Raw genomic sequence first — 21,475 nt, forward strand, 5'->3', positions numbered from 1 at the left:
AAACTGATATCATCTGTACATCTACAGTTCTCTAGGGACACTATGGAATCTAAGTATTACCTGATTTAAATCAAAGAAATCCTAACACTTCATATAGTAAATCAATTTCAATTTAAATGAACTTGAGACACTTACAGGACATGTTAATCTCTATAACAGCAACTAAGTCTCAGACCTAAATAAAGTGCTATTATAGTGACAAAATTAAAAAAAGTGTATTTGATAGAAAGCCACAAAATTATTAATGCAATGCATTGCACACATTATAAACAGGAATGCATTTCAACTTTTCCCAGCAAATCAGCTTACAGTGCAGTCTACCAAGTGGAAGCATTAGGGATTTTTAGCTTAATGTTTCCAATTGACTACCTAACAAGGCTGTTTGGATTATAATTCAAAACTAAAACAACACTGTTAAATTTCACTCTTTTTAATAAGTTTTAAATCCTATAAACAGCTTGGATTTGTCAGCATGCTCAGCTTTCCAAGTGATTGATCTCCATCAGGAAAGAATTCCATTGGCTTCTCATGGAAAAGAATAGGTCACAAATATGAGATCCCATCTCTCTTTTTAAAAAGGCCTTTAAGATACCATATCATCAGATCATCTGTCATTTCAGTTCTATGAAGACAATTTTTTATGCTTAATTTTAATTTATTCTTGAAGCTTTCTTCTACCTATACTGTAGGATGCCTGGACAACCTGAAATGCAGTAGCTGAAGATGGCACTAAACCCTAAATTAACAGAGGAGCAGTTAGTTACCAACTGGAAAGAGGAATGGTCTACTCCCAATATTTAAAAAGCACTATTTAGATGGGGGGCAGCACATGAAATGATTAGTCACATGTATTAGTTGTTATGGAGTTTATAGACTAAGCTGTATTTAGTATGATTTTTGCTTATTTTTTCAATATCGCTTGGTATTCACACCATGTGACAACATTACAGAAAAATTGCATCAGCTCAAGAAAATATTGTCACTGAAGTTCTAAACAGTATTTGGCCCTGTAAAGTACAAAACCTCATTACATTTCATAAAGGATACTGTTCTACCTATAGTTTTATAAACTATACTCACAAACTTAATACCCTAACTTTCTTCCAATATAGGAAAAATCCAAAGCAACATGCCCCAATAAATATCTTACTGCAAACCACAGCAGTGGATGTATAGATTCTTTATGGAATAAATATATTTTGGAGACTACATGACGTTGCCATTCTGAAACTGTATTAGTAGTCAATGTCTGAATGTGCTAACCTGATCCTATAGTCACTTAAGACAGATGGAGGAAGTGCAGAAATGTATGTATCATACTCTACAGTTTTCAGAAAGACTCTTTACAGAAGTTCATTGAAATGTTTATGTTTTTAAAAATAAAATAAATTGGGTTACTAACGAATCGCAACATAAAGTGAGTTTACAAGGGTACAAAGAACATCCTTAACATCATGCTCGGCTCCATTATGGACATGAAGTAGAGAATATAACTTACAAAGTCACCATTATCACAAAGGCTGATAAAAGAATGATTCAGCTTTTACCAGGATATTTTAAAAATTGTCTTCACACTAACTTTAGTAAGTACAACACGTGTAATAAAGTGTACTTTACCTTTTTATCCCCCTGTTTTCGCCTCCGTAGCCCTGGTCTGTAATCATCTCCAAAGCGCAGAAAGTAATAATAAGAAACTAGTCGTTCTATAGGATCTCTTATGACATTTATGTAAATTGGTTTCTTTTTAACACCAAATCTAAAGTAAAAGAGGAAAAAAAAAATCTTTCAAAGGACAAATCAAAGCTTCTCATCTAATACTTAAAAGCCTGTCTCTATTGACACAACAGAAATCTCTACACAAAACAGATGATACTGAGAGGAAGTTTAATGATCACTTCTTTTCATCCTCATATGCAGTGCATTACGTGGATGTGAAAGTCAATTCAATTTCAGTTTGCCTAGGATTATGACATTAGGATTTTTTTATTGAAGAAACAAACAAAACTGACATATTTTCACACAAATAGATACTAAAAACATTTACAAACCCAACCTTACCCTAGAAATGTCTTAATTAGATTAGCAGCCTCATATGTGTTTATAAATTTGAAGAAGTTTGATATTTAGTTCCTGCCCTCCTGAACTGCAATGCTGCAAGTGGTTTTCCTGGCAGGTCTCCAGTTGTCAGAAACATTAACTCTAACAGCAGGAAGACAGAGCTCAGAGCCCGTCAACCTGGGCTGGATGTGTATGGCTATGCTTATTACATATAAGTCTAAGACAAAGAAGTTAATATGGTTACAGATACTATCTAAAGATACTACATTTTTCCTTAGATGTTTACCCTAAGCAAAAATTTTATCTACTGTAGTGCAAACAGGAAGCCTGATGAAATGAGGTGGTAAGCTCATAGGACATGTGACAAAGATTTAAAACACCAAGACTTTTGCACAAATATTACCTTTCAATGATCTATGTTCAAGCCAGCTTTTACAACACATTTCTCAGTTTTACTTTTTCTTCCATTTGAGACATCATTGTGGCAAATAATTATGGTATCTAAACATTAAAGAGTCTACATCACAATGGAAATTGCAAGTGTGTCAAGTGGCCTGGAGTAAAGCTAGGAGCTGGAAAAAAAGTTCTCTTCTGTTTCCATGCAAACCGGGAAAGTGTTCTGCATTGACAGAGGGCCATTCAAGCCTCCTAGCTCGGCTAAAACAGAGAGCACTCATAGTTTTGATATGCAGTACCATTACTGTTAAAGGGGTACTCTGTAAATTTTACTACCAGATACTGTACATATGAGGAATCTTAAGCTCAAAAGCTGAAGAACAGAAACACAGAATAAGCAGCAGAAAGGAGGAAATTAGAAAAGAACAATTAACAGGCATTACTTTGGCAAAAGACCAGCACTACAGACAGAGAAATTGTTAAAGGCTACAGATTCTCCAGTGTTGCCAGCAGAGTACCAATGACTCAGACTGGAGCATTCAAAGGCGGCATTGCTGACATCTGTCTGCATGCCAGCTCCCACTTCCCAAAGTCTGCAAAATAGGGTGTGTGAACATTTCAACCATTTTGATGCAATGTCCAGACTTTGAACTGCACCCTCTTTCAGGTCCCCTGAAGTGTGCGAGAACGCGCGTGTTCCACAGGCTCTACTGCAAAAGCTGAGAAAGCTGTAACGAACCACTGGGGCACAGCAACCACCTCAGCCAACAAATAATATGTACCCATGGGTTAAAGGAAGGGGTCGAAGTCCTTAGAAATGTTTGTGCTGGACTGTACATTCATATGGATTTGCATGAACTAGATTCAGTTACAGCAACATAAGCCAATTAGTACTGTAACTTATTAATAATGATAACAAATTGGCAATTGCATTGCCAAAGAACGTTTCTTTTTCCAACTATTTACCATAGAAAACAGGGAGGAAGACTGGATGAGAAATTAAAAAAAAAATAGGGGGAGGGAAAATTTAACATTTTATTACTCTAATTTCTGTGCAGGTGGGTTACAATAATCTGTCCTCAATACTGCAAGTCATCCATGGAATCCAGTACTTTAAGTTTCAGCATCATTTAAGAAGTAGTTCTGATATTTGACAGAGGACCTAAGTCTGATGTCCCTGTATAAGAAGGCATTGACTTTTCTGAAATACTTCACACTTGTTAACTACAAGAATGTTCATTACAAGAACATACCTCACAGCCTTAAAGGTGTGGGCCTTGCCAAGCACAACCAGCGTATTCAAGATATTATTTTAATAATGAAAACCCAAAGTATGAGAAAGCAAGCTGTTGTGGGAAAAAAAATAAATCATTTAGGTGAAAGGATAACAAACAACAAAGACAAGGATAACACAGTCCTGGAGGGAAGATGCAGATGAAAGAAATCTCTGAAATTGCTTAGATGCTTTCTAGATGTAAAATAATTATTTTAGTTTTAGAAACTTCAGTATGTGAAAATGTTTTCAGCTTTATGAAGTAAGTAATGTATAAAGTAACATTCAACTTTGCTGTTCCAGAAAGCTGTTACTCCGTTCAAGCATTTAATGTTGAAGCATTTTAATTTTAAAAAGACAGAAAGGAGACTAATGAAATTCAATGTGTTTTATTTGATTGATTGATTTGCAAGTAAGTCTTTTTGCCTGTTACTTTTTGTAAACTTCAAGCTTTCACTTGGTGCCATTGGTCATTTTCAGCTACTACTGTAGCTTTTAGAATTATCTATTGTATAACACACTGTACTGGAAATCTATGAAGGTCTCACTCTCCCATCTCATTCTTCATAATAAAAAGCTCACATTAAAAATCAGTGTACATGACTGAATAATTAAAACAAATGACTAAACAAAAGGAATTATTACATACAAAAAAAGAACTTCATTAAATAAATACTTTAACGTATAGAAACATAACAACATTGAGGACTGACCATCGGCAAGAGGTAAAAGTAGTGGTTACTATCATTTGTTCAATTAAATATAATGACATCTGAAAGTTCCCTTTTCAATTTTAAGCCATTTTCCACATGCTCCAAATGCAAGATGAAGCACTGCCTAGTAAGCACCTTAAGCAAAACTGTCTTGTCAGTTCAAGGGGAGGTTTCCTAAGACTGAGCTATGCAGGATCACTGCTGCAGATCCAGAAGCAAAAATAAGACAAGAGAAGAAACATATGAAAGTGGGAATACAGATTTGATCCTGACCCTTTGAAGTCAGTGGGAAGATTTTTGTCCCATTTTATTTTAAATTAATTTTAGAAGTAGCAAGATTTAACTCCATAAGAATTATTTCAGTGCTTTTTACAGTAAGTCACACTATTAAAAGCCAGAAAACTACTTTAAAATATGACTTTTCAGATTTGGATAAAATGTAATGGGATACTAAGGTAGAGAAGAACTAAAAAACCTCAGAGGTAGGTGGTATTACACTGTATATGAAACATTTTGAGAACAGATATGTTAAACCTCCCCAAACGAAGCCAATCCTAAGACAGAACTGCCAGTGTTTCAGAGAACAGCCATGATTTTCAGCAAGGCAAACTTGCAATACAGCCAAGGAATACTAATCCCAGTGTATAAATATTTTTAAATGAGACTCGGCTACATTTTACCATGCGGGAAGACAACAGCACACGGTGGAAATCAACCCTAAATATTGCCCATCGTGGGTATTTCGCTGCATGATTTTTACCAAGCTGCAGTTCCGGCCTCTACCCACGAGAGGGCACTGCGAGCCCGGCCGGAGCCCGCTCCGCGCACGGAAACCTGCAAGGGAACGTACTTGGCAAAGTCCAGGTAAGACACATGGCCATGGTAAAATCCTGGCTTCATTTCCTTCCAGGAAGTCACATTCTTCACAAATCGGACCTGCAAAAGTAGACAGCAGAAAGTGTTTCTGTACTGCTGGAACACATTAGGTTTCCCCATTCATGGTGTTTCCTAGTTTGTAAGTAAGATCTTAAAATGCATTAGAAAAAAAAGGTCTATTTTGAATATTAAAAAAAAATTGTGCCAGCGAAAATAGACTTTTCTGCAGCATATAGATGACTGAGTTTAGATCCTCACAATTTAATGACCAAAACTAAACAAAAGCAGAATAAAGCAATCAGAAGGGCAATTGAAGGAAAGATATCACAAAAAAACAGCAAGAAAAGCATTTATACTCTTGTCAGTACATTTTGTCATTTGATAGGAAGGTGGAATTCCTTCAGTAGAAAGGCATGTACATCTTTGACAGAATTGTCTGATCTGTATTTAGTCTTTCAGTTGAAAGTATACCAGATTTACAAGCATGTTCTCAGACCTATTTCACTAGGACATAAGAAAAATCTGATGGTTCACTTGCTCTCCCATCCCAAAATGCCATGCACAAGCAAACCAGAAATTTTATAAATGTATGCAGTGTAAATCAGGTCTAGAGTTTACTATTTTGAATAGTCACCTTAAGCCTAACATTCCAGTGAAACTTTCGTGTTAAATCATGAAGTAGCCCTTGAACAAGGGCTGATAAAGCAGCTAACTTTATTGGCAAATTTCACAAAAATAGGAATAGCTTTACACTTCAAAGAACAAAGATACAAGCCCCAAAACAGAAAGTGTGATGAAATTAAGTGGGACATGCAAATCCTGATAGAGCTTGGCTTTATTAGATGAACAGACTATTTTAACATCAAAGCATTTAACTGAAAGTTATTTCAAAACTAGTGAATTGGATAATAAAGAAAGGATGATAAATTTGCACTGCCTGAGCTGTCTGACAATGATATGCCATTTCTAAGGGCTGAGAATTAGAAGATAGTGTTCCTGCACATCTACAATATCTTTTCTGTTACACAGTGAAATAGATAACCATAAAGATACTGAGGTAAGAAAAGACAGTAAAAAATGAAAGTTCAAGAGCTCAAGACAACACTCTGTAAGGTCAAATGGATTGAGAGTGTCGTGAAGCATGATATTTATTATTTATGATAACCTAGCAATTGAGGATTTTAAGAGGCAAGACTGCTCTGCTGCTGTTTCTTCAAATATGCAAAACTCGCAGTCTAGGGTTTAGAAGGTCAATAACCTGTACTTATTTCCTCAAACACTGGCTCAGACTCTCAGGTAAAAGAAATACACATTACTTTTTAGTAACAGACAACATTACTCTTTCCAGTGTACAAATTTCGACCATATATTGCACATGAGTATTGTGGCAAATCTAGCTGAAAAACACTGCACACTATGTAGTACAGTGGTGTTTCTTAAATTGCATTGGCTTTCTGTCTGGTTTCATCCACAGCACAAACTGGTATCATGGGGCTTTGAATCCAGTTGAACCACCTTTACTGCTACTTTCATTGACTGTATCTTTCAAAGATTAATGCCAAGACATTTTCAGTGGAGAGCCTCAGCTACGAATATCTGTTTACCTGGGAGAGAAGTTTTCTAAATACACAGTATATACCATCCTCCTTTCCTTCACCCACAAAGCCCAAAATATCATTGTTGGTTGATACAACTCCTCAAGTAAACCAGTTATGCCACCTATGGTGTGCAGTGCAGTGTGCATATTGAAGTGTATATTGCAGTTACATTTCCATGAACAAGCTTTCTGAAATCTAACACCATGTAGATTTCAGTTTCTAATGGACTAGAACCAGACACAAAGAAATGCTAAGTACAAAATCCCAAGATTTTTGTCTCAGATCCCCATTCCACCATCTAGCATCAAACCTTAGATGTTCCAGTAACAGTTAAAAAAATCCTTTATTGTCTTTGTCTTACAATGTTGTTGTCTGCTAAGGAAATAATTTTTATGAACATAGGATGGACGGTCTAACCTCTAACATCAGCCAAGCTAAGAGAAGGCTACAAAGGTTTTATATGACAGCTATGACATTTACATCTGCCTTAAGATGGACCAGCAACACACTGAGCCCCTGAGAACTATAGTTTGTGACACCTATAACTAGCCTACAGGCAAAGGATTTTTTTTTCTCCCATAGTCTGCAGCATTCCAAAAATCAGAATTGTTCCAGGTCACAGACAGCCTAATGAGTCTGGATTTGTACATTTTAGATCAGAGGTGAATATTGCTCACTGCTTCATACTGTTAAAAATATGACCAATTTTACATTTCTTTGCAGGGCTTAGCAGACACTGGAGCTTTCAAGAGACAGAGAAAGCTTCTCCATCTGAACCCAACTGAATAAAATTTGAGGTGACTTTAAAAGTTCAGATAGACGTGAATGGAATTCCTGTGAAGTTCTTTCATGGTGCTTTTATATAATCAGCTACAAAGTTGCTTCACAGCCTTTACTAGGTGAGAAATCAGCTGAGCTTCACTGAATTAAAAGCCAGATCAAATGCACTCCGGGGTATAAGATGTCCAGAAAGGTAAGTTAAATACATTCAGTTTCTAGGATGAAAAGAATTTAAAACAATTCCCAGTAAGCCAAAAGGAAAAAAAATACAACCAGCATATTTGGTCTGAGAAAAATGTGTGTGAGCAAACTAAAGTGACATTGTAAGCTCTTACCTCTGTCTACTAAATGAAACTCTCACTCTATCTTCTCTACAGTCTCACCACACCCCCATACACCCCTGTGCCCAAAAGGTTGTATGTCATTCTCCTGTGGCCTGGTATCACATTGGTATCAAAACAAACCCAGCTTTTCACACTGTTATATCCTAGATTTGTTTGTCAATTGCTGAATTAAGTGACTTAAAATTACAAAGAACTGGAGGGACGAATATCATAAGCCCAGCCTAGTTAGGACACATGAGGCTTTTCCATTTGAACTACAAAAAAGGGGCTCTCAAGTAAGACTGAACTCCAACACAGTGTTCCCATTAAAGGAAATCTCAGATTCAGATTTCAAAATCAAACATGATGGAATGACTGAAATCAGAATCTTACTGCAGCAAGGCACGGAAAGCTTAGCTATCCCTAACTGCCATATTAGCTAGTAATTTGCATTTAGATCTAAATCAGAGGGTCAGGAATGCTGGAAACAGGCTAGCAGCACACCCTTGGCTGCATGCCACGAGCAACCACAAGGAAGCTCAAGGCAAGGGCAGTTAAGAACCAATTTTGTGAGATGATGAAAAGATTGAGTTCATGGGTCCAGCCACAGTACAGCCAGGATACCCAAGTGGCACAAACACTTCCTCCTCAGAAGGAAAAATACAACTGGCACACATGCAGCACTCGCTAGACCATCTAACTCCCAAGGGAAAAATTCTTAAAAGTTCAGAAGCATATGACAGTACTTCCAATTCTAAGAGAGTTGCTGCAACCTTTTACTTGTTCAACTTCTGACAGCCATTGAAACTTTCACTAACAGAAGAAATAAATACTCCTAAAGTCAGTATGAGTGTGTTGTCTTCTGAGAGGCCACTGTTTTAGAACACACTTGCAAGCAAGATGATATATTTTCAGGTTGCTCTTCTGAGAAAAATGGAGACAGAAATTCCAGGAGAAAAAAGAACAAGAAACAGAAAACAGCAAACTGAGGGAGTGAAACACTGGGTAATTGGACCATTCACAACAGCACAGAGAATGTTCTCATACCCACTTTTCTAATACTGTATCAAGAATACATGCTGCAATGCAGAACAATCATTTCATTTTAGATGTTTTAGATGGCAATTTCACCATGTAAAAAAATTATAAAGTTTGTGTGGCTGGTCTGCCATCCCGATAGCCACAATATTGGCACACTTGTACAGAAAGAAAGTGTCAGTGCTGAAACATGCAAGCAACAAATACAATCCAACCAAACAATTACTCTGATTTAATGAAGAAAGCAACTGTTTCTACTACAGACCACACAGGTCAGAAATGAAACACGGGCAACACAGCAATCAGCTCGCTGCGGAGGAAAGGCCCAACCTGGGGAGAGAGGGGTAGTTCCCAGGATCCTGCTGCCAGAGATGCTGCAAAATAAAGGAAGGCTGCTGGGGCAAGTTCCATCTGAAACTAAAATGGGCATTAGGACTCTTATCAGATTATCTCAAATCAGATATAGATTATATTTGGAGTGGATTTTAAACAGCAATTTTTGAGATCACATTCAAGAAGAGAATTCTCTGGCAGAGAATTTAAAAGCTGTTACAGAATTACACTAGTTTGGAAAAAGCATAGCAGAAATAGTGCATAAAGGAAGGCTCACTATTTTACAAATTTCTGCCAGGCCCAAGGCAATCTTCCTCTTGCTTATGCAGATGTGCTTTAACAAACAGCATCACTAATAGAACAATTTTGGCCCTATGATGTGTTTATGTATTATACTACTGGTGCATATACACCTAATGCATCAAACGAGCTATACTGATGAAGGTGGCGTGTGAGTATGTCATGCAAATCCAAGCCCACATCAGCTACCAGTCAGCATCCCTGCCACCTCCAGAACTAGCACTATGACTTACAATGGCAAGTTGCTATCTCCATATACTAAAGATGAATAATTATTTCTTCACCTTTGAACAACTACGCAATATAAGAAGTTTTTAGTTGACATCATCTCCCAGTTAATGGTAATTGAAGAAGAGTAGTATCCACCGTATAATTAAAATACATAGTTTACTAGCTTGGACAACAGCACAGTATCAAATTAAGATAGGACTGCCAGTACTATATACATGACCAGCACTGGTGGATTTTCATTTTTCAACTGATAATTATTAGAGGGAAGATGAAGAGGAGAGTTTTTCTTAGACAGCACTAAGCCAGTGAAAAACAAATTTTATTAGAATGAAGTTCAAACAGAAGTAGAAATTTAAGTTAAGGTAGCCTACGTTTAATTTATAGCATCAATGACTAGCCCTTCTATCCTTCAGGACAGACCACTACATTTCAAAGAGACAACTTGACAGAAGCAGAATTTGTGGTGGGCAGTGCAACACTAAGTATGACTGACTTAAGCATGATTTTTAATTAACAGATATAGCTTTATTAAATATTTCGAAAAATCACTCTGCTCTAAGTACACAGGACTTCAGTGTTTGTTCCACACAGGGGACTGGACCACAGGGATGGCTCTCGGATTTACTCTCGGCAATCTCAGTAATCATGACAATATCACCTTCATATTTAAGAAATGATTTCATAACAAATACTAACAATAACACAACTCCTTTATCACAAACCAGATTCCAGTCCCACCCAAGTACACTCTGTCCCCTGCACTGAGATCCCCACCTCAGCCTCCCCCCAAACAGAGCCAGAGGCAGAGAGCTGTTGGCTCTGCCTCCCTTGCCCCAGCCCAGCAGCTGTGCTGAGCTGCTGCTGCCTGGACACATCCGCTTAAGGAGCTGCAGGCTCAGTGCTGACATGCTGCAATGCAGAACAGCTCCTGCCTCTGCTGCATATTAGCCTAGGATGATCAGCGTACAGCTGGCAGCACAGACCTGAGAGTTTGGAAACATTTGTTTTACAGACAGGGACGATGACAAAGTGATGTTTCAGATCTCTGACCTGGGTGCCCTGCAAGTGCACTCATGACAACCAAAGAAATACTTAAAAAAAATAAAACAAAAAACCTATTCTTTTTCAGCCCACTTCAAGGAAAACAGGGCATTGATCCTTCATCATCTTTTTTTAATACTCACCATCTGATGCAGTGGTAGCCAGGATCATTTCTAGCCTGGGACTACAGTGATTTTAGTGCAAACTTTAGGTGGATGCAAAGTGACCCATCCTTTAGAGAGCAAGCTATTTACAACCACTTCTTTCTACCGGTTTTTTAACACCTGTGAGACCTGACTAGACCCAGTACTAAAGATACAAGTATAGTCCTGACAGCTCGGCACAGTGCCTGTACTACTCACAGAGGAAATCACCTACAACTGCATTCACTGCAGACAGAGGTGACAGGCAAGTACTATTACACAGCCAAACCAGTTGTAACAACAGAGGTCATCTCTGTCCCAGCTTGTTCCTTTTTAGCTTTGTTTTTGTCCAACAAAGAGCTACTTAGCGCCTCCACTGGCCCTGTGAAAATCTAATGCTACTATTTAAGAAATAATATTAACTCTTTACAAAGAAAATACGAACAGATTAGAATTCATTTATATTGGAAAACATGACATAAAAGCCAATTACATCAGATCTTTTAAGTCTGCAATAGCAAATTTTTTTCTCTGCTTTCCCCCTGTCATAAAGACATCCCAAATACAGCAGCTTACCTGATCTTGCAGAGACATAACAGGATTATTTTTGGTTGTATTGATGTGTAGAACATGATATTTGTTCTTCGCACAAAGATCATAGGCAATATTTGTGAAGGATGTGCTGGCAGTCTTGGGCACTCTGTTGTAAATAATCACCACGTCATCTTCTTCATCCAGTGTCACATCTTGTCGGGGACCATCCACTGTATGACGTTGTTCTATTTCTCTGACTTCATGTCTTGCAATAGCCCTTTCTGTGAAGGATCAAAAATACAAAATTTCAATGTAAATATCACCAATTAACAAGTTCACACCTTAGAACACGACCAATCTGGTCAAAAGCACTAAATAACTCGGCAACGAAAGCAACACTTACTGTCATATGTATTTCTGACACAGCTGAAGGAAAACTTAATCTTTAAAAATGTATGAAAGACAAAAGGGGAGTTAGTCCAAACACAGAACAAGAAGACTTGAAAACAATATGCTTAGAGAGCACACACCATATTCTATGACTCACACTGACGTCACTGAAAATCATCATTCCTAAAGAAAAAGGTACATAATGCATCAAAATGGCAACATCCCCAAAATATCCCAAATCATTCTATAATACACCTATTTAAAAATTAGAAGGAATAACTTAAGCAATTAGAAGAAGATGAATTTTCTGGAAACAGTAGAAATACTAATACCAGAGATTAAGTCAATAAACTCTGTAGAGGCACTGTCATTCAGATGAAATCATTGTTGGTTATTTCAATTGATACAAACCCCAAGAGTAAAGCGTTACAATAAATGGGCTTACAACAATTCAATTAGATTTATTAATTTCAAGTTTGACAAGAATAAAAGCAAGAGGTGCTTACAAAACGGTTAACATTAAGGTGAAGAATGACCTGTAAGTACTGAAATACTTCAGATGCATCAAAAAGAAAGGGACATGGAAAAGCAAGCTATGAACAAAACATTTTGGCAAGGGGAGTACTTTGCAAATAAACCATCTTTCCTTTTACACAAAGGGCAATCTCTGAGTAACTGAACACTGCTTCAAGTGCTAAAAGCTTCTTTGGAAAGTAAAACTCGCAGTATTACAACATTTTTAATCTTTTTTGGTATGCTGCTGAATATCAAATAGCCTGTGCTGATTCAGACACAGCTTTGTTCTGTTCTACCTAAGTATATACTTCAATATGATTTGTAATATAGATGTCAAAGCATCTTTTCTCATTCATTTATGGTGATATTGCCTTTAATAATGTATTCAAAGAAATCTGCATTTGTCAACAGTACAAGCTGAAGCTGATAACACAAGAGTAACCTGTAATTCTCTGTATTAAGTTCTTACACAGAGTATGGATGACACAATTTTAACAGCAGCAGCTCCTGGCCTTTACTTCCCTTGCTTCCTTAGCCCAGCTCCTTCTATTCTCTTTCACCATATCTCTTTAATTATAACATAAAATCACTTTTAAAGCAGAATCATTAAGCTGTGAACACCAGTAGCCTGTAATTCCAGATAAATTGTCTTCAACCAGAAACTTCCATCTGTCTAAAATGCTTTAAAGCTTAAACTCACTCACTCTCTCATATGCTCACTTCTCACACCCCATAACTAAGTTACATCAGTATGAAAATGTTTGTAGAAAACGCTTATTGAGTATATCTCAATTTTCCACATGACATCTGTTGCTCCCCACTACATCAGTCACAGTTTTTGCTCCTTCCTTTCTCATTTGCTACCTCTCCCATCACTGCTGGCAAATGTCCTATTTTGGAAAGAGAGGGCAACAGACCCGGGGTTTCATCTATGTGAGCATGGCTGCAACAAAATGGGGCTGGCAACTCTCCCCTTCCTGCCAGTAAGAGATTAGTGGAAGCATTTGTTAGGGGATATATCCATGTGTCTGCCCAAGGCTACACGGATACTTAATACCACCTAGAGAGGCTAAAATGAAACAAATTTAATTGGTATTTCTCCACCAGAGTAGTAGATGTAAGCTAGATTTGAATCTTAGCCACACAGAACCCCAGGGCTGTAGAGGCTGTTGGCACAGAGGGAAACTTTCCCTTCTATGAGCAAGAAGGAAACATTCGGGAGAAACAGACATGATTTGCAGGAGGATTGATGAGAAGTGTTCCTCTAATGAGGTATCTTAAACCACGATGATTCAAGAATTAGTGGGACAAGTGCACTTTAAAGACCGCGCATAAGATATAAAGGCTGTATGATTGGGTGCAATTAGCAAAAGGCGACTACATTGCACCTCCTGCAGCCTCCCATGTCGAGGGGGGAAAGCAAGAACTCATTCAAGGAACACAACCTTCCCAAGCGTGAGAAACACACACAGTCCTATTACAAAAGGATAAGGAGCCTTTAAATTGCAAACTAAACCAAAAACTAACCTTTATGATGAAGCACTGAAATCACCTTTTTGAAATAACTGCAACAGTTACAAAACAAAAGCTGAGATGAAGTGAAGGACATAAACTGCTGAAGTGCGAGGGAAACTAAAGCTACTGAGAAGGGGATGAAGCACCTGAAGTGTCTAACCTGGTCAGACACCCTATTCATTCTAGTCTATGAATAACACAATAAAAAAGAGTTTGCAGTTTTTCCTGTGAAGTCAGGAAGCTCTTTTGATACTTTCTGAGAAGTCAGTTTAACTCTTAAAATGATAAGTGATTTGATGCATGTGGATTTTACTTATTTCTTTGTTTGTTTGTTTATTTATTTGGGGAGGCAGAAGAGGGCCAGTAATGGTGACATACATCTAAGAACAGTATTTGGGATACCTAGTTAATAAGGAGTTAGAGAATTTGATGAGTTGATGAACATTTGATTAACTACTTCATTTGCTTCTCTATAAAATTTAAATAATCTTGGAAGTAAAAGTACTGTAATAGTTGAAAAATGAACACTGCTCATATGTGGTTTTAGAAGTATGGTAGAAAATGCAATGTATGCTTTAAGGGTTTTACATTACATTTTAAAAGGAAGAAGAAGACACTAAGTATTTAAGAGTACTTCTTTTACCAAAAATCTGCTCAGATGACAGCCCTGCAAACTTAACGTTATGAGAACCTGTCCCCATAAGGTTGGACTGGTTTCACTGAAATCAATTAAAAAAACCAAATCAGGATAAGCAATTACTTTCCTATCAGAGATCCAGTGGACAAACATCCTACAGTTTAATTGCTTTCATTGCATTCTATTTAAACTTCATTTTGTAAGGAAAACATTTAAGCAGAATGATTACCATCCAACTGCTTAAACCGGATTAAGACCCTCCACATTGAATTTGACACTGTGTAACTACACCCATTTAAAAAGACAAGCAGGATTTAAGCAAGCGATACATTGAATATGAGACAGATTTTCACACAGGATAATTTTAAGGCATAAAACATTGTCTCGCACTTTTTTATTACTGCTGGTTTAGGTTCACTGTAACAAACAATTTAACTACTATACAGTTGGGGAAAACTGTTCTGTCATCTGCAGTTGTTCTGTGAGCAAACATTCATCAACTGCAAGAGCAGTTCGCACATATGATCAGTGTAGTAACAGCTGCTCCACTGATTTTTTACCAGCCCATGAATTACTTGCAGAAAGTCTTTAGCTGGTTGAAGTAGCTGCTTTGTAAACAGCAGAGCAAGGTTGTTCTCTCACCTATTTGTCTACATGTTCTGCTAAATCCTCCTTTATCGCATTTCTGTAATTACCATCTTCCCATGAGTTACATTTCTTCAGCCATCCTCTTGTAGCAATAAACGGAAAAATCATGGTTAGCAATAAACTGGTTTGCCAGTCAGATGCTACCAGAAAATAACATATAATGGGCAAATTATGTCTTCTCCTTCCAGAGGAGCACTAATAGCAACATTCAATCTGTATGCCACCACTTCGAGATTGCTTACCCTTTCAAGTCAAAGCAGTTTCTCAGTAAGCTGAAAAGTTACTAACAAAGAACACTAAGAGAGAAATGGACAGGCCATGTTTGACCACTTAGCCCCATATTGTTAGGATCTCAAGTAATAAAATCACCCGTGAAAATTCAATGGACCCAAACATAGCTACAAAAGTATTTGAAAACCTAACTAAATAATATTTACCAAATTACAGAAACAAATCACCCAACTAAACAATATTTAAATAATTATCGAAAGAAATCACTGTGATCGTAAGCAGTTACTAGTCTACATTTCTTGTACATTCAAACAGATAAATGTCTCAGGTAAAACAAGCTTATTAGCACTTACTTCAAATCCAAGTGTTAACTGCATACAAAATACATTCTTCCCAAAGAAAATAGCGTGACACGGATTTTAACAGCTTAAAGATTAACAAGACCAAACATTTCAAACTCCTCACATTTTTCACAGAAGCATAAAAACCTCCTGGGATTTTTTAACAAAGAAATCCATCAAAATCAAACTCTTCTTTACCCTATAAACTTAGCACTTACCACTTGTGATGAAAGAGCCTCGCTGGCTGTCAAAGTCAAGCTCACTGAGTAACTGGAAGAGTAATTCAGAGCATACTGCTCTACTTCCCCAAACTTTGCTCTCTGTCCTCTACATCTGTTTTCCTTCTGTATGTATCTGGATATTATTTAGTCTCTCCCTTCAATGTGTCATATGTGCCTGTCACACTTGCTTGTGAAACTTCCTACTCAGATGAGGAAAGATTCGGCCTTAAAATAAGTTTTAGCTACGCAGCCTTCAAGTGTTGCCCAACCAAAGAAGATGACATGGACTCAAACTTCACTCACACTGATTTTTGATGGGAAGGAACTGGACAGACATCTCATGTTGATAGTACTATCCCTGAGCAAACAGTTGCTGCCCATGTATAACAGTGGATGCCACTTTAAACCGATAAGCAGGTTTCTTCCAGCTGGGAAAAAATTGAAGCCAGCTGACTTGGTGTCTCAGCTTCTTTCCACTGTGCTCCCAGGCCAATTAGGCAAGCAGCTGGTAGCCTGAGGCAGTGAGCAGCTCTCAAGCTGTTTCCTTGTCCAAAAGCTGCATTGAACACATGATTGGCCTAAATACTGAACCCAGGCAGGACTGAAAACCTACTCACTGTTGACTCCATTCTCCTCTGATGAAGAATGAAAACTGAACAGCAGCTTAAAACTGAACCATAATTGCATAGCAAAGTTAATGTTCTGAATCATTTTCAAATGATACACACCCACATTATACACACAGCCTCCATCCGTCACTGAAACGCGGCCTCCTCTGGGAGCTGTTCAGCAGCAGACTCAAACCGCAGCGCTGCTCTACGTGGATATCAATACTTCAGGGGTGCAGAGAAGAGAAAAAATCAATGGTGCTATGACAATTTATGGGCATGGAGGATTTGTGTCACTATACCCAATTAAAACTGAAGGAAAAATACAGACTGAATTAATAAAAAGTTAAAATTGTGCAAGGTACCAGTATGCAATATACTAACTCTTTCAAAGACCTTTACAAATAACAACGCTATCCTGCTCTAGTTCTTACTAACAGCAGAACTATGACTGCTTCTTTAGCAACTTCATCACTTAAAGACCAACACATATTTGTGGGCAAAAATAAGAAAAGGATTTGTAAGAAACAAAACTGAAATTTGAGTTAATTTTTTTCAGGCACCAGTGCAACCTGATGGTAGTGAGAACGCTGGTACTGCCCTTAGACAGAGGGCAGACAGTCCCACTGCATTCTCAGCCCATCCCACCACTACTCCAAATCACTTCACAACTTCAGAAATTTTGGTTAATAGATACCATTCATGGAACCACACAGTTCTGGAAATCACTGCTAATGCCACATGCAATAGACATAATTTATTCTGGTTAAAAGGGTAACTGATGTTTTGTTTTCTTCTCTCGTTAGGTATTTACCTGTGTAGCTCAGAACAACTGACCTAACCAAAAACGTCTTAACACTTAAGATATTTTAGCTATTTGCATTTATGACAAAAAATACCGTTAGTTCTATCTGCAAATCTAGCTGTCTTTAATCAGTCCATGAAATATCTGCTAAAACCTTTAATGTAAGATTTGTGTGTAAGAAGTCCTCAAATTCCAGGCCAGCCTTAGCACATACATGCTCTGAGCCCAGTTCTGACCTACAGAAAGTGAAGAATGTACAAAGCACATACAAGGATGGAAATGGAGTACAAAACTTAAAATAATACCAGAAAAGTAATTTTAATTTTTTCCAATCAGGTCAATAACCCCAGCTTTTCTTCCCCTTCTAAGAACTAAATTGCCTGAGCGTCAAGAAATTCTAATAAAATTGTATTTCATCTTGCTTCTTTCCAGTAATGCATGAAAAGAAACCGGTCTAAAAGATCTCCTGTAATAAATCCCAGTAGTTTTGTGACAAGATAAAAGTCACTAATATTGCCAGAACATTTTCCTTCATAGTGGTTAATGCACTTCCAGGACAAAAGAGAACTGTTTTGAACTCCAAACTTTAAACTTTCACAAACTTTGGAACTGGTTAAAAGGAAGATCAGCACCCCCAAAAATGACTACATAGATCACTAAGACGACACTGAACCATTAACCAAAAAACTAACGCAGCAGCTGTCTGAAAATTAGAAGTAGCAATGCTAAAAAACCTCTTACAGTTCCATTAGCATTTGATATTCATCACTTTATTTCAGGACAGCATTGTTGTCAGGGTTTTACGAACATGTAAGTAAAAACATATTGATTAGTGAGTAATATTGTTGAGTTTATTCTAAACTAAGACAAAAAAGGTTTACTGAACAGTGAAATCACTATTCCACATATCCCACATATATATTCAACCTGGTTTTAATATCAGAGCCTGCATTTCTCCTTTTTCTGCAAATGTTTTTAGTTGATCAACTGCATTTGTGAAGAACGTATTTAAGGATTAGGCTCTGACCAAGTATTTGCCCTTTTTTTTTAGACTACAGTTAACATACAGCCTTGCATGTACTTTAAAGTCAATCTGTGTTTTAATTAAATAATATATATTACAGATAAGGGTCTACATCTCAAGCTGTCCCAGGAAGGGCAAAACTAAACAAAACCCCACAGAAAGTCACAGATCAGATGAATTGCATGTATACATCAAAGCTTAGCCACCCCAACAAGCATGGTTACTCCCAGAAATAACATGACTTTAATACAGACATTTTGGTATAGTAACATCCAATAAGACAGAAATTTAAAAAGGTTTAATTCCACCGAATATGAAATTTTGAAAAACTTGTAAATGCTTGAAAATAAAAGGTGCTTACTTAAAACACACCTTCAGCTCTAACTACAGCATCACTACCATGCCTCCTGAATACTGCACAGGGTAGTAATTATAAAGTTATACAAAAATTTACAAAATCACTTTAGACAACATGGTGTAGTAGTATATTTAAAAACAACCATATGTTGAAGAGCTCCATTAACTCCAACTTTGAACTTATCTGTTTTGCTTGACCCAAGCGCTGACTTCAAGTTGATGAATTAGCATGAGAACAAGCACAACAGTCACCATTCACCTCCCTTTCTGCCCTAGTCACCTGCTATTTCATGTTTCTTTAGGACAAGTAAACCGGAATAACAGAGAGCTGCAAAGAGATGGATGTAATCACACAAGGGAAAAGGTTTGTGGCTTTTCAGAAACCCAAAACTGTCAGTAAACTGTTAAGAAGCACTGTGACTATGATAAACAATGAAATGTACTTTCAAATCAGGGATCTGTTCTCTAAATAATAACCCTCAGCTGAGTATATGAGAGCAGGCTTTGCTCTTATAGTGCCTTAATATCAAAACACAGGCCTTCAGTGTTAGCAAGAAAAGTTAATGGAACTGCTTTATACACAGACACAATTGTAAGAAGCTTTGCACTACACAAATGTGCAAGCATTTGTGTAAGCAATGTGAAAGCAAGATCAATGTACAATGTCTGACTCTATTTAGTAAGGCAGCCTGGAGACTGGTTTGTTATTTATATTATTATATAAGCCTTCACCAGCTATACAATCATTTAGTTTTTTTAAAAGGGTACTGACTACTAAAAAAGAAAAATATCACTGAATTATCATTGAAAGATATCTATGTATGGCCAATACTGTGTTACAGTAAGTCACCATCATGTTTAATATAACTAATAGCTAAAATATACTGTTATTTGCAACATATTACACTTATACCCCCACTTGTCTTCACACTTCCTGGCTAAACTAACCTAATCTGAACAACAAGCTATTGCCATCTGGTGTAGCAGCCAAAAAAGGACGACAGCAAACAGCACTGCCTTCTGATTGGAACGGCAACTGACGTGGGTAAGGCAGAAGAGAAGTTTGAGTACCAAGAATAACCTTATGAGAACTCGATGTAGTACCAACAGAGTGATATTTGCTTAATTAACATTTGCTATGTACAGATTAAGCATTTAAACTGATAAACATGATTTCTAACCCTAATGTAGTTATAGGAGTTTGTGTCAAGTCCTTTGAAAAAACTGAAACGAGCCTCCATGCTGAACGAGTCCCACTGTTGTTAAGCTGTAACAAAAATAATTTTAATCACATTTTTTAAATCTGACTGGATAAGCTCTTGATTATATTTTTTGTTTTCTTTATGAAAACCATTTATCTTGCACTTAGCTTCATTTAAGATCTTCAATATAGTTCTATGCCCTGGTTGCTTTAGATGTAAATAAAAGTATGTTTTATTCTTCCCTCAAATATGCAAATACTCGATAGTTCATGTAGCTTAACTATCAACACATATATAAAAAATACTGCTTTATCTTTTATTCCTATCTAAGACTTGTAGCCTGAAGACCTCATCTGAGACAGATGGAAAAGATAAGCATGAATAAAGATAATCTCTACAAACATACATACCACTTAAAAATTACATTTTAGGAACATCGAAGCCATTTTAAGTAAATGAAAGTACAAACCTCCTCCTCTTTTTTTTATTAAATGCTACAACAAATACTAAATTAAATAGTTTGTAAACTACCTCTAGAAAACTCTTCTCTGTACATCCTACACCTCTTCCAAGCTGTCCAAGCTATTCTCAAGCAGAACTGGCAAGTATAGTACAAATACAGGCAGTATCAACCTGGTTCCTTTCTGAATAAAATGATTACCTGCTTTAAAGGGAGCCCTTCCTGACTTTGAGGGTATTCAAAGGAGCAGTGGACAAAAGGAGTCCACAGAGGGAACATTACAAAAGAAAACTTGCAAGTCCTCCCAGCACAAACCCTCCCACAACCTGCCCTGGAAGTTCAGCTGAGCTCTCCTAAGAGAAGCCCAGATGAAATCCTCAAGATGACTTTGAAATCATACATTGGAGAACACTTGTGACTCAAGTAGCAGCACATGCAAACCTTCCACATCCATCTCTCCATTCTCACAAACAGTGACAATCATACTCAGCTCAAATACTTGCATACCAACACTACTATACAACCCTTTGCAGCAGACACTGATTAGTAAAATCAGAATTACACAAGCAAGAGCATAGTTTCATGTCAGTGTGATGTAGAGCTCCTTGTGCTTGGTAAAACAGAAACATTCCAGGCTGCTGAGGTGTGCAGTAAGGTGGGTTTGCACAAAAAAATTCCCACTGGTAGAAGAGCCAGCTGCTCATTGGAAGCCTCTTGGTGTTAATCCTGATTTAGATTGGATTAAGCTTTTTAATTAAAAAGAATTCTTTTCTTACATGCATGAGAAATATTTTGGTCTTCCCCCAAATCAGTACTTTTTTGAACAAGAAGGACTATTTGATGAAAATTTGATGAGAACAAAAGGGCAAAATTCCCTCACTGC

The 21,475-nt window shown here is 37.2% G+C and overlaps 1 protein-coding gene across 1 annotated transcript in view; it reads right to left on the reverse strand.

The window, feature by feature from the left end:
* HS2ST1 (heparan sulfate 2-O-sulfotransferase 1) overlaps window positions 1-21,475 on the reverse strand; it is a 74,964-nt gene that overhangs the window by 5,842 nt on the left and 47,647 nt on the right. Inside the window, exons 2-4 of the mRNA XM_071565204.1 lie at window positions 11,680-11,918; window positions 5,291-5,376; window positions 1,618-1,756 (exon numbers count right to left, since the gene is read on the reverse strand). Of these exons, the coding sequence (XP_071421305.1) occupies window positions 1,618-1,756; window positions 5,291-5,376; window positions 11,680-11,918 (464 nt within the window). The remainder of the gene's footprint in view (window positions 1-1,617; window positions 1,757-5,290; window positions 5,377-11,679; window positions 11,919-21,475) is intronic.

This window comes from Pithys albifrons, chromosome 10 (genome assembly GCF_047495875.1).
Source record: "Pithys albifrons albifrons isolate INPA30051 chromosome 10, PitAlb_v1, whole genome shotgun sequence".
Lineage (NCBI taxonomy): Eukaryota > Metazoa > Chordata > Aves > Passeriformes > Thamnophilidae > Pithys > Pithys albifrons.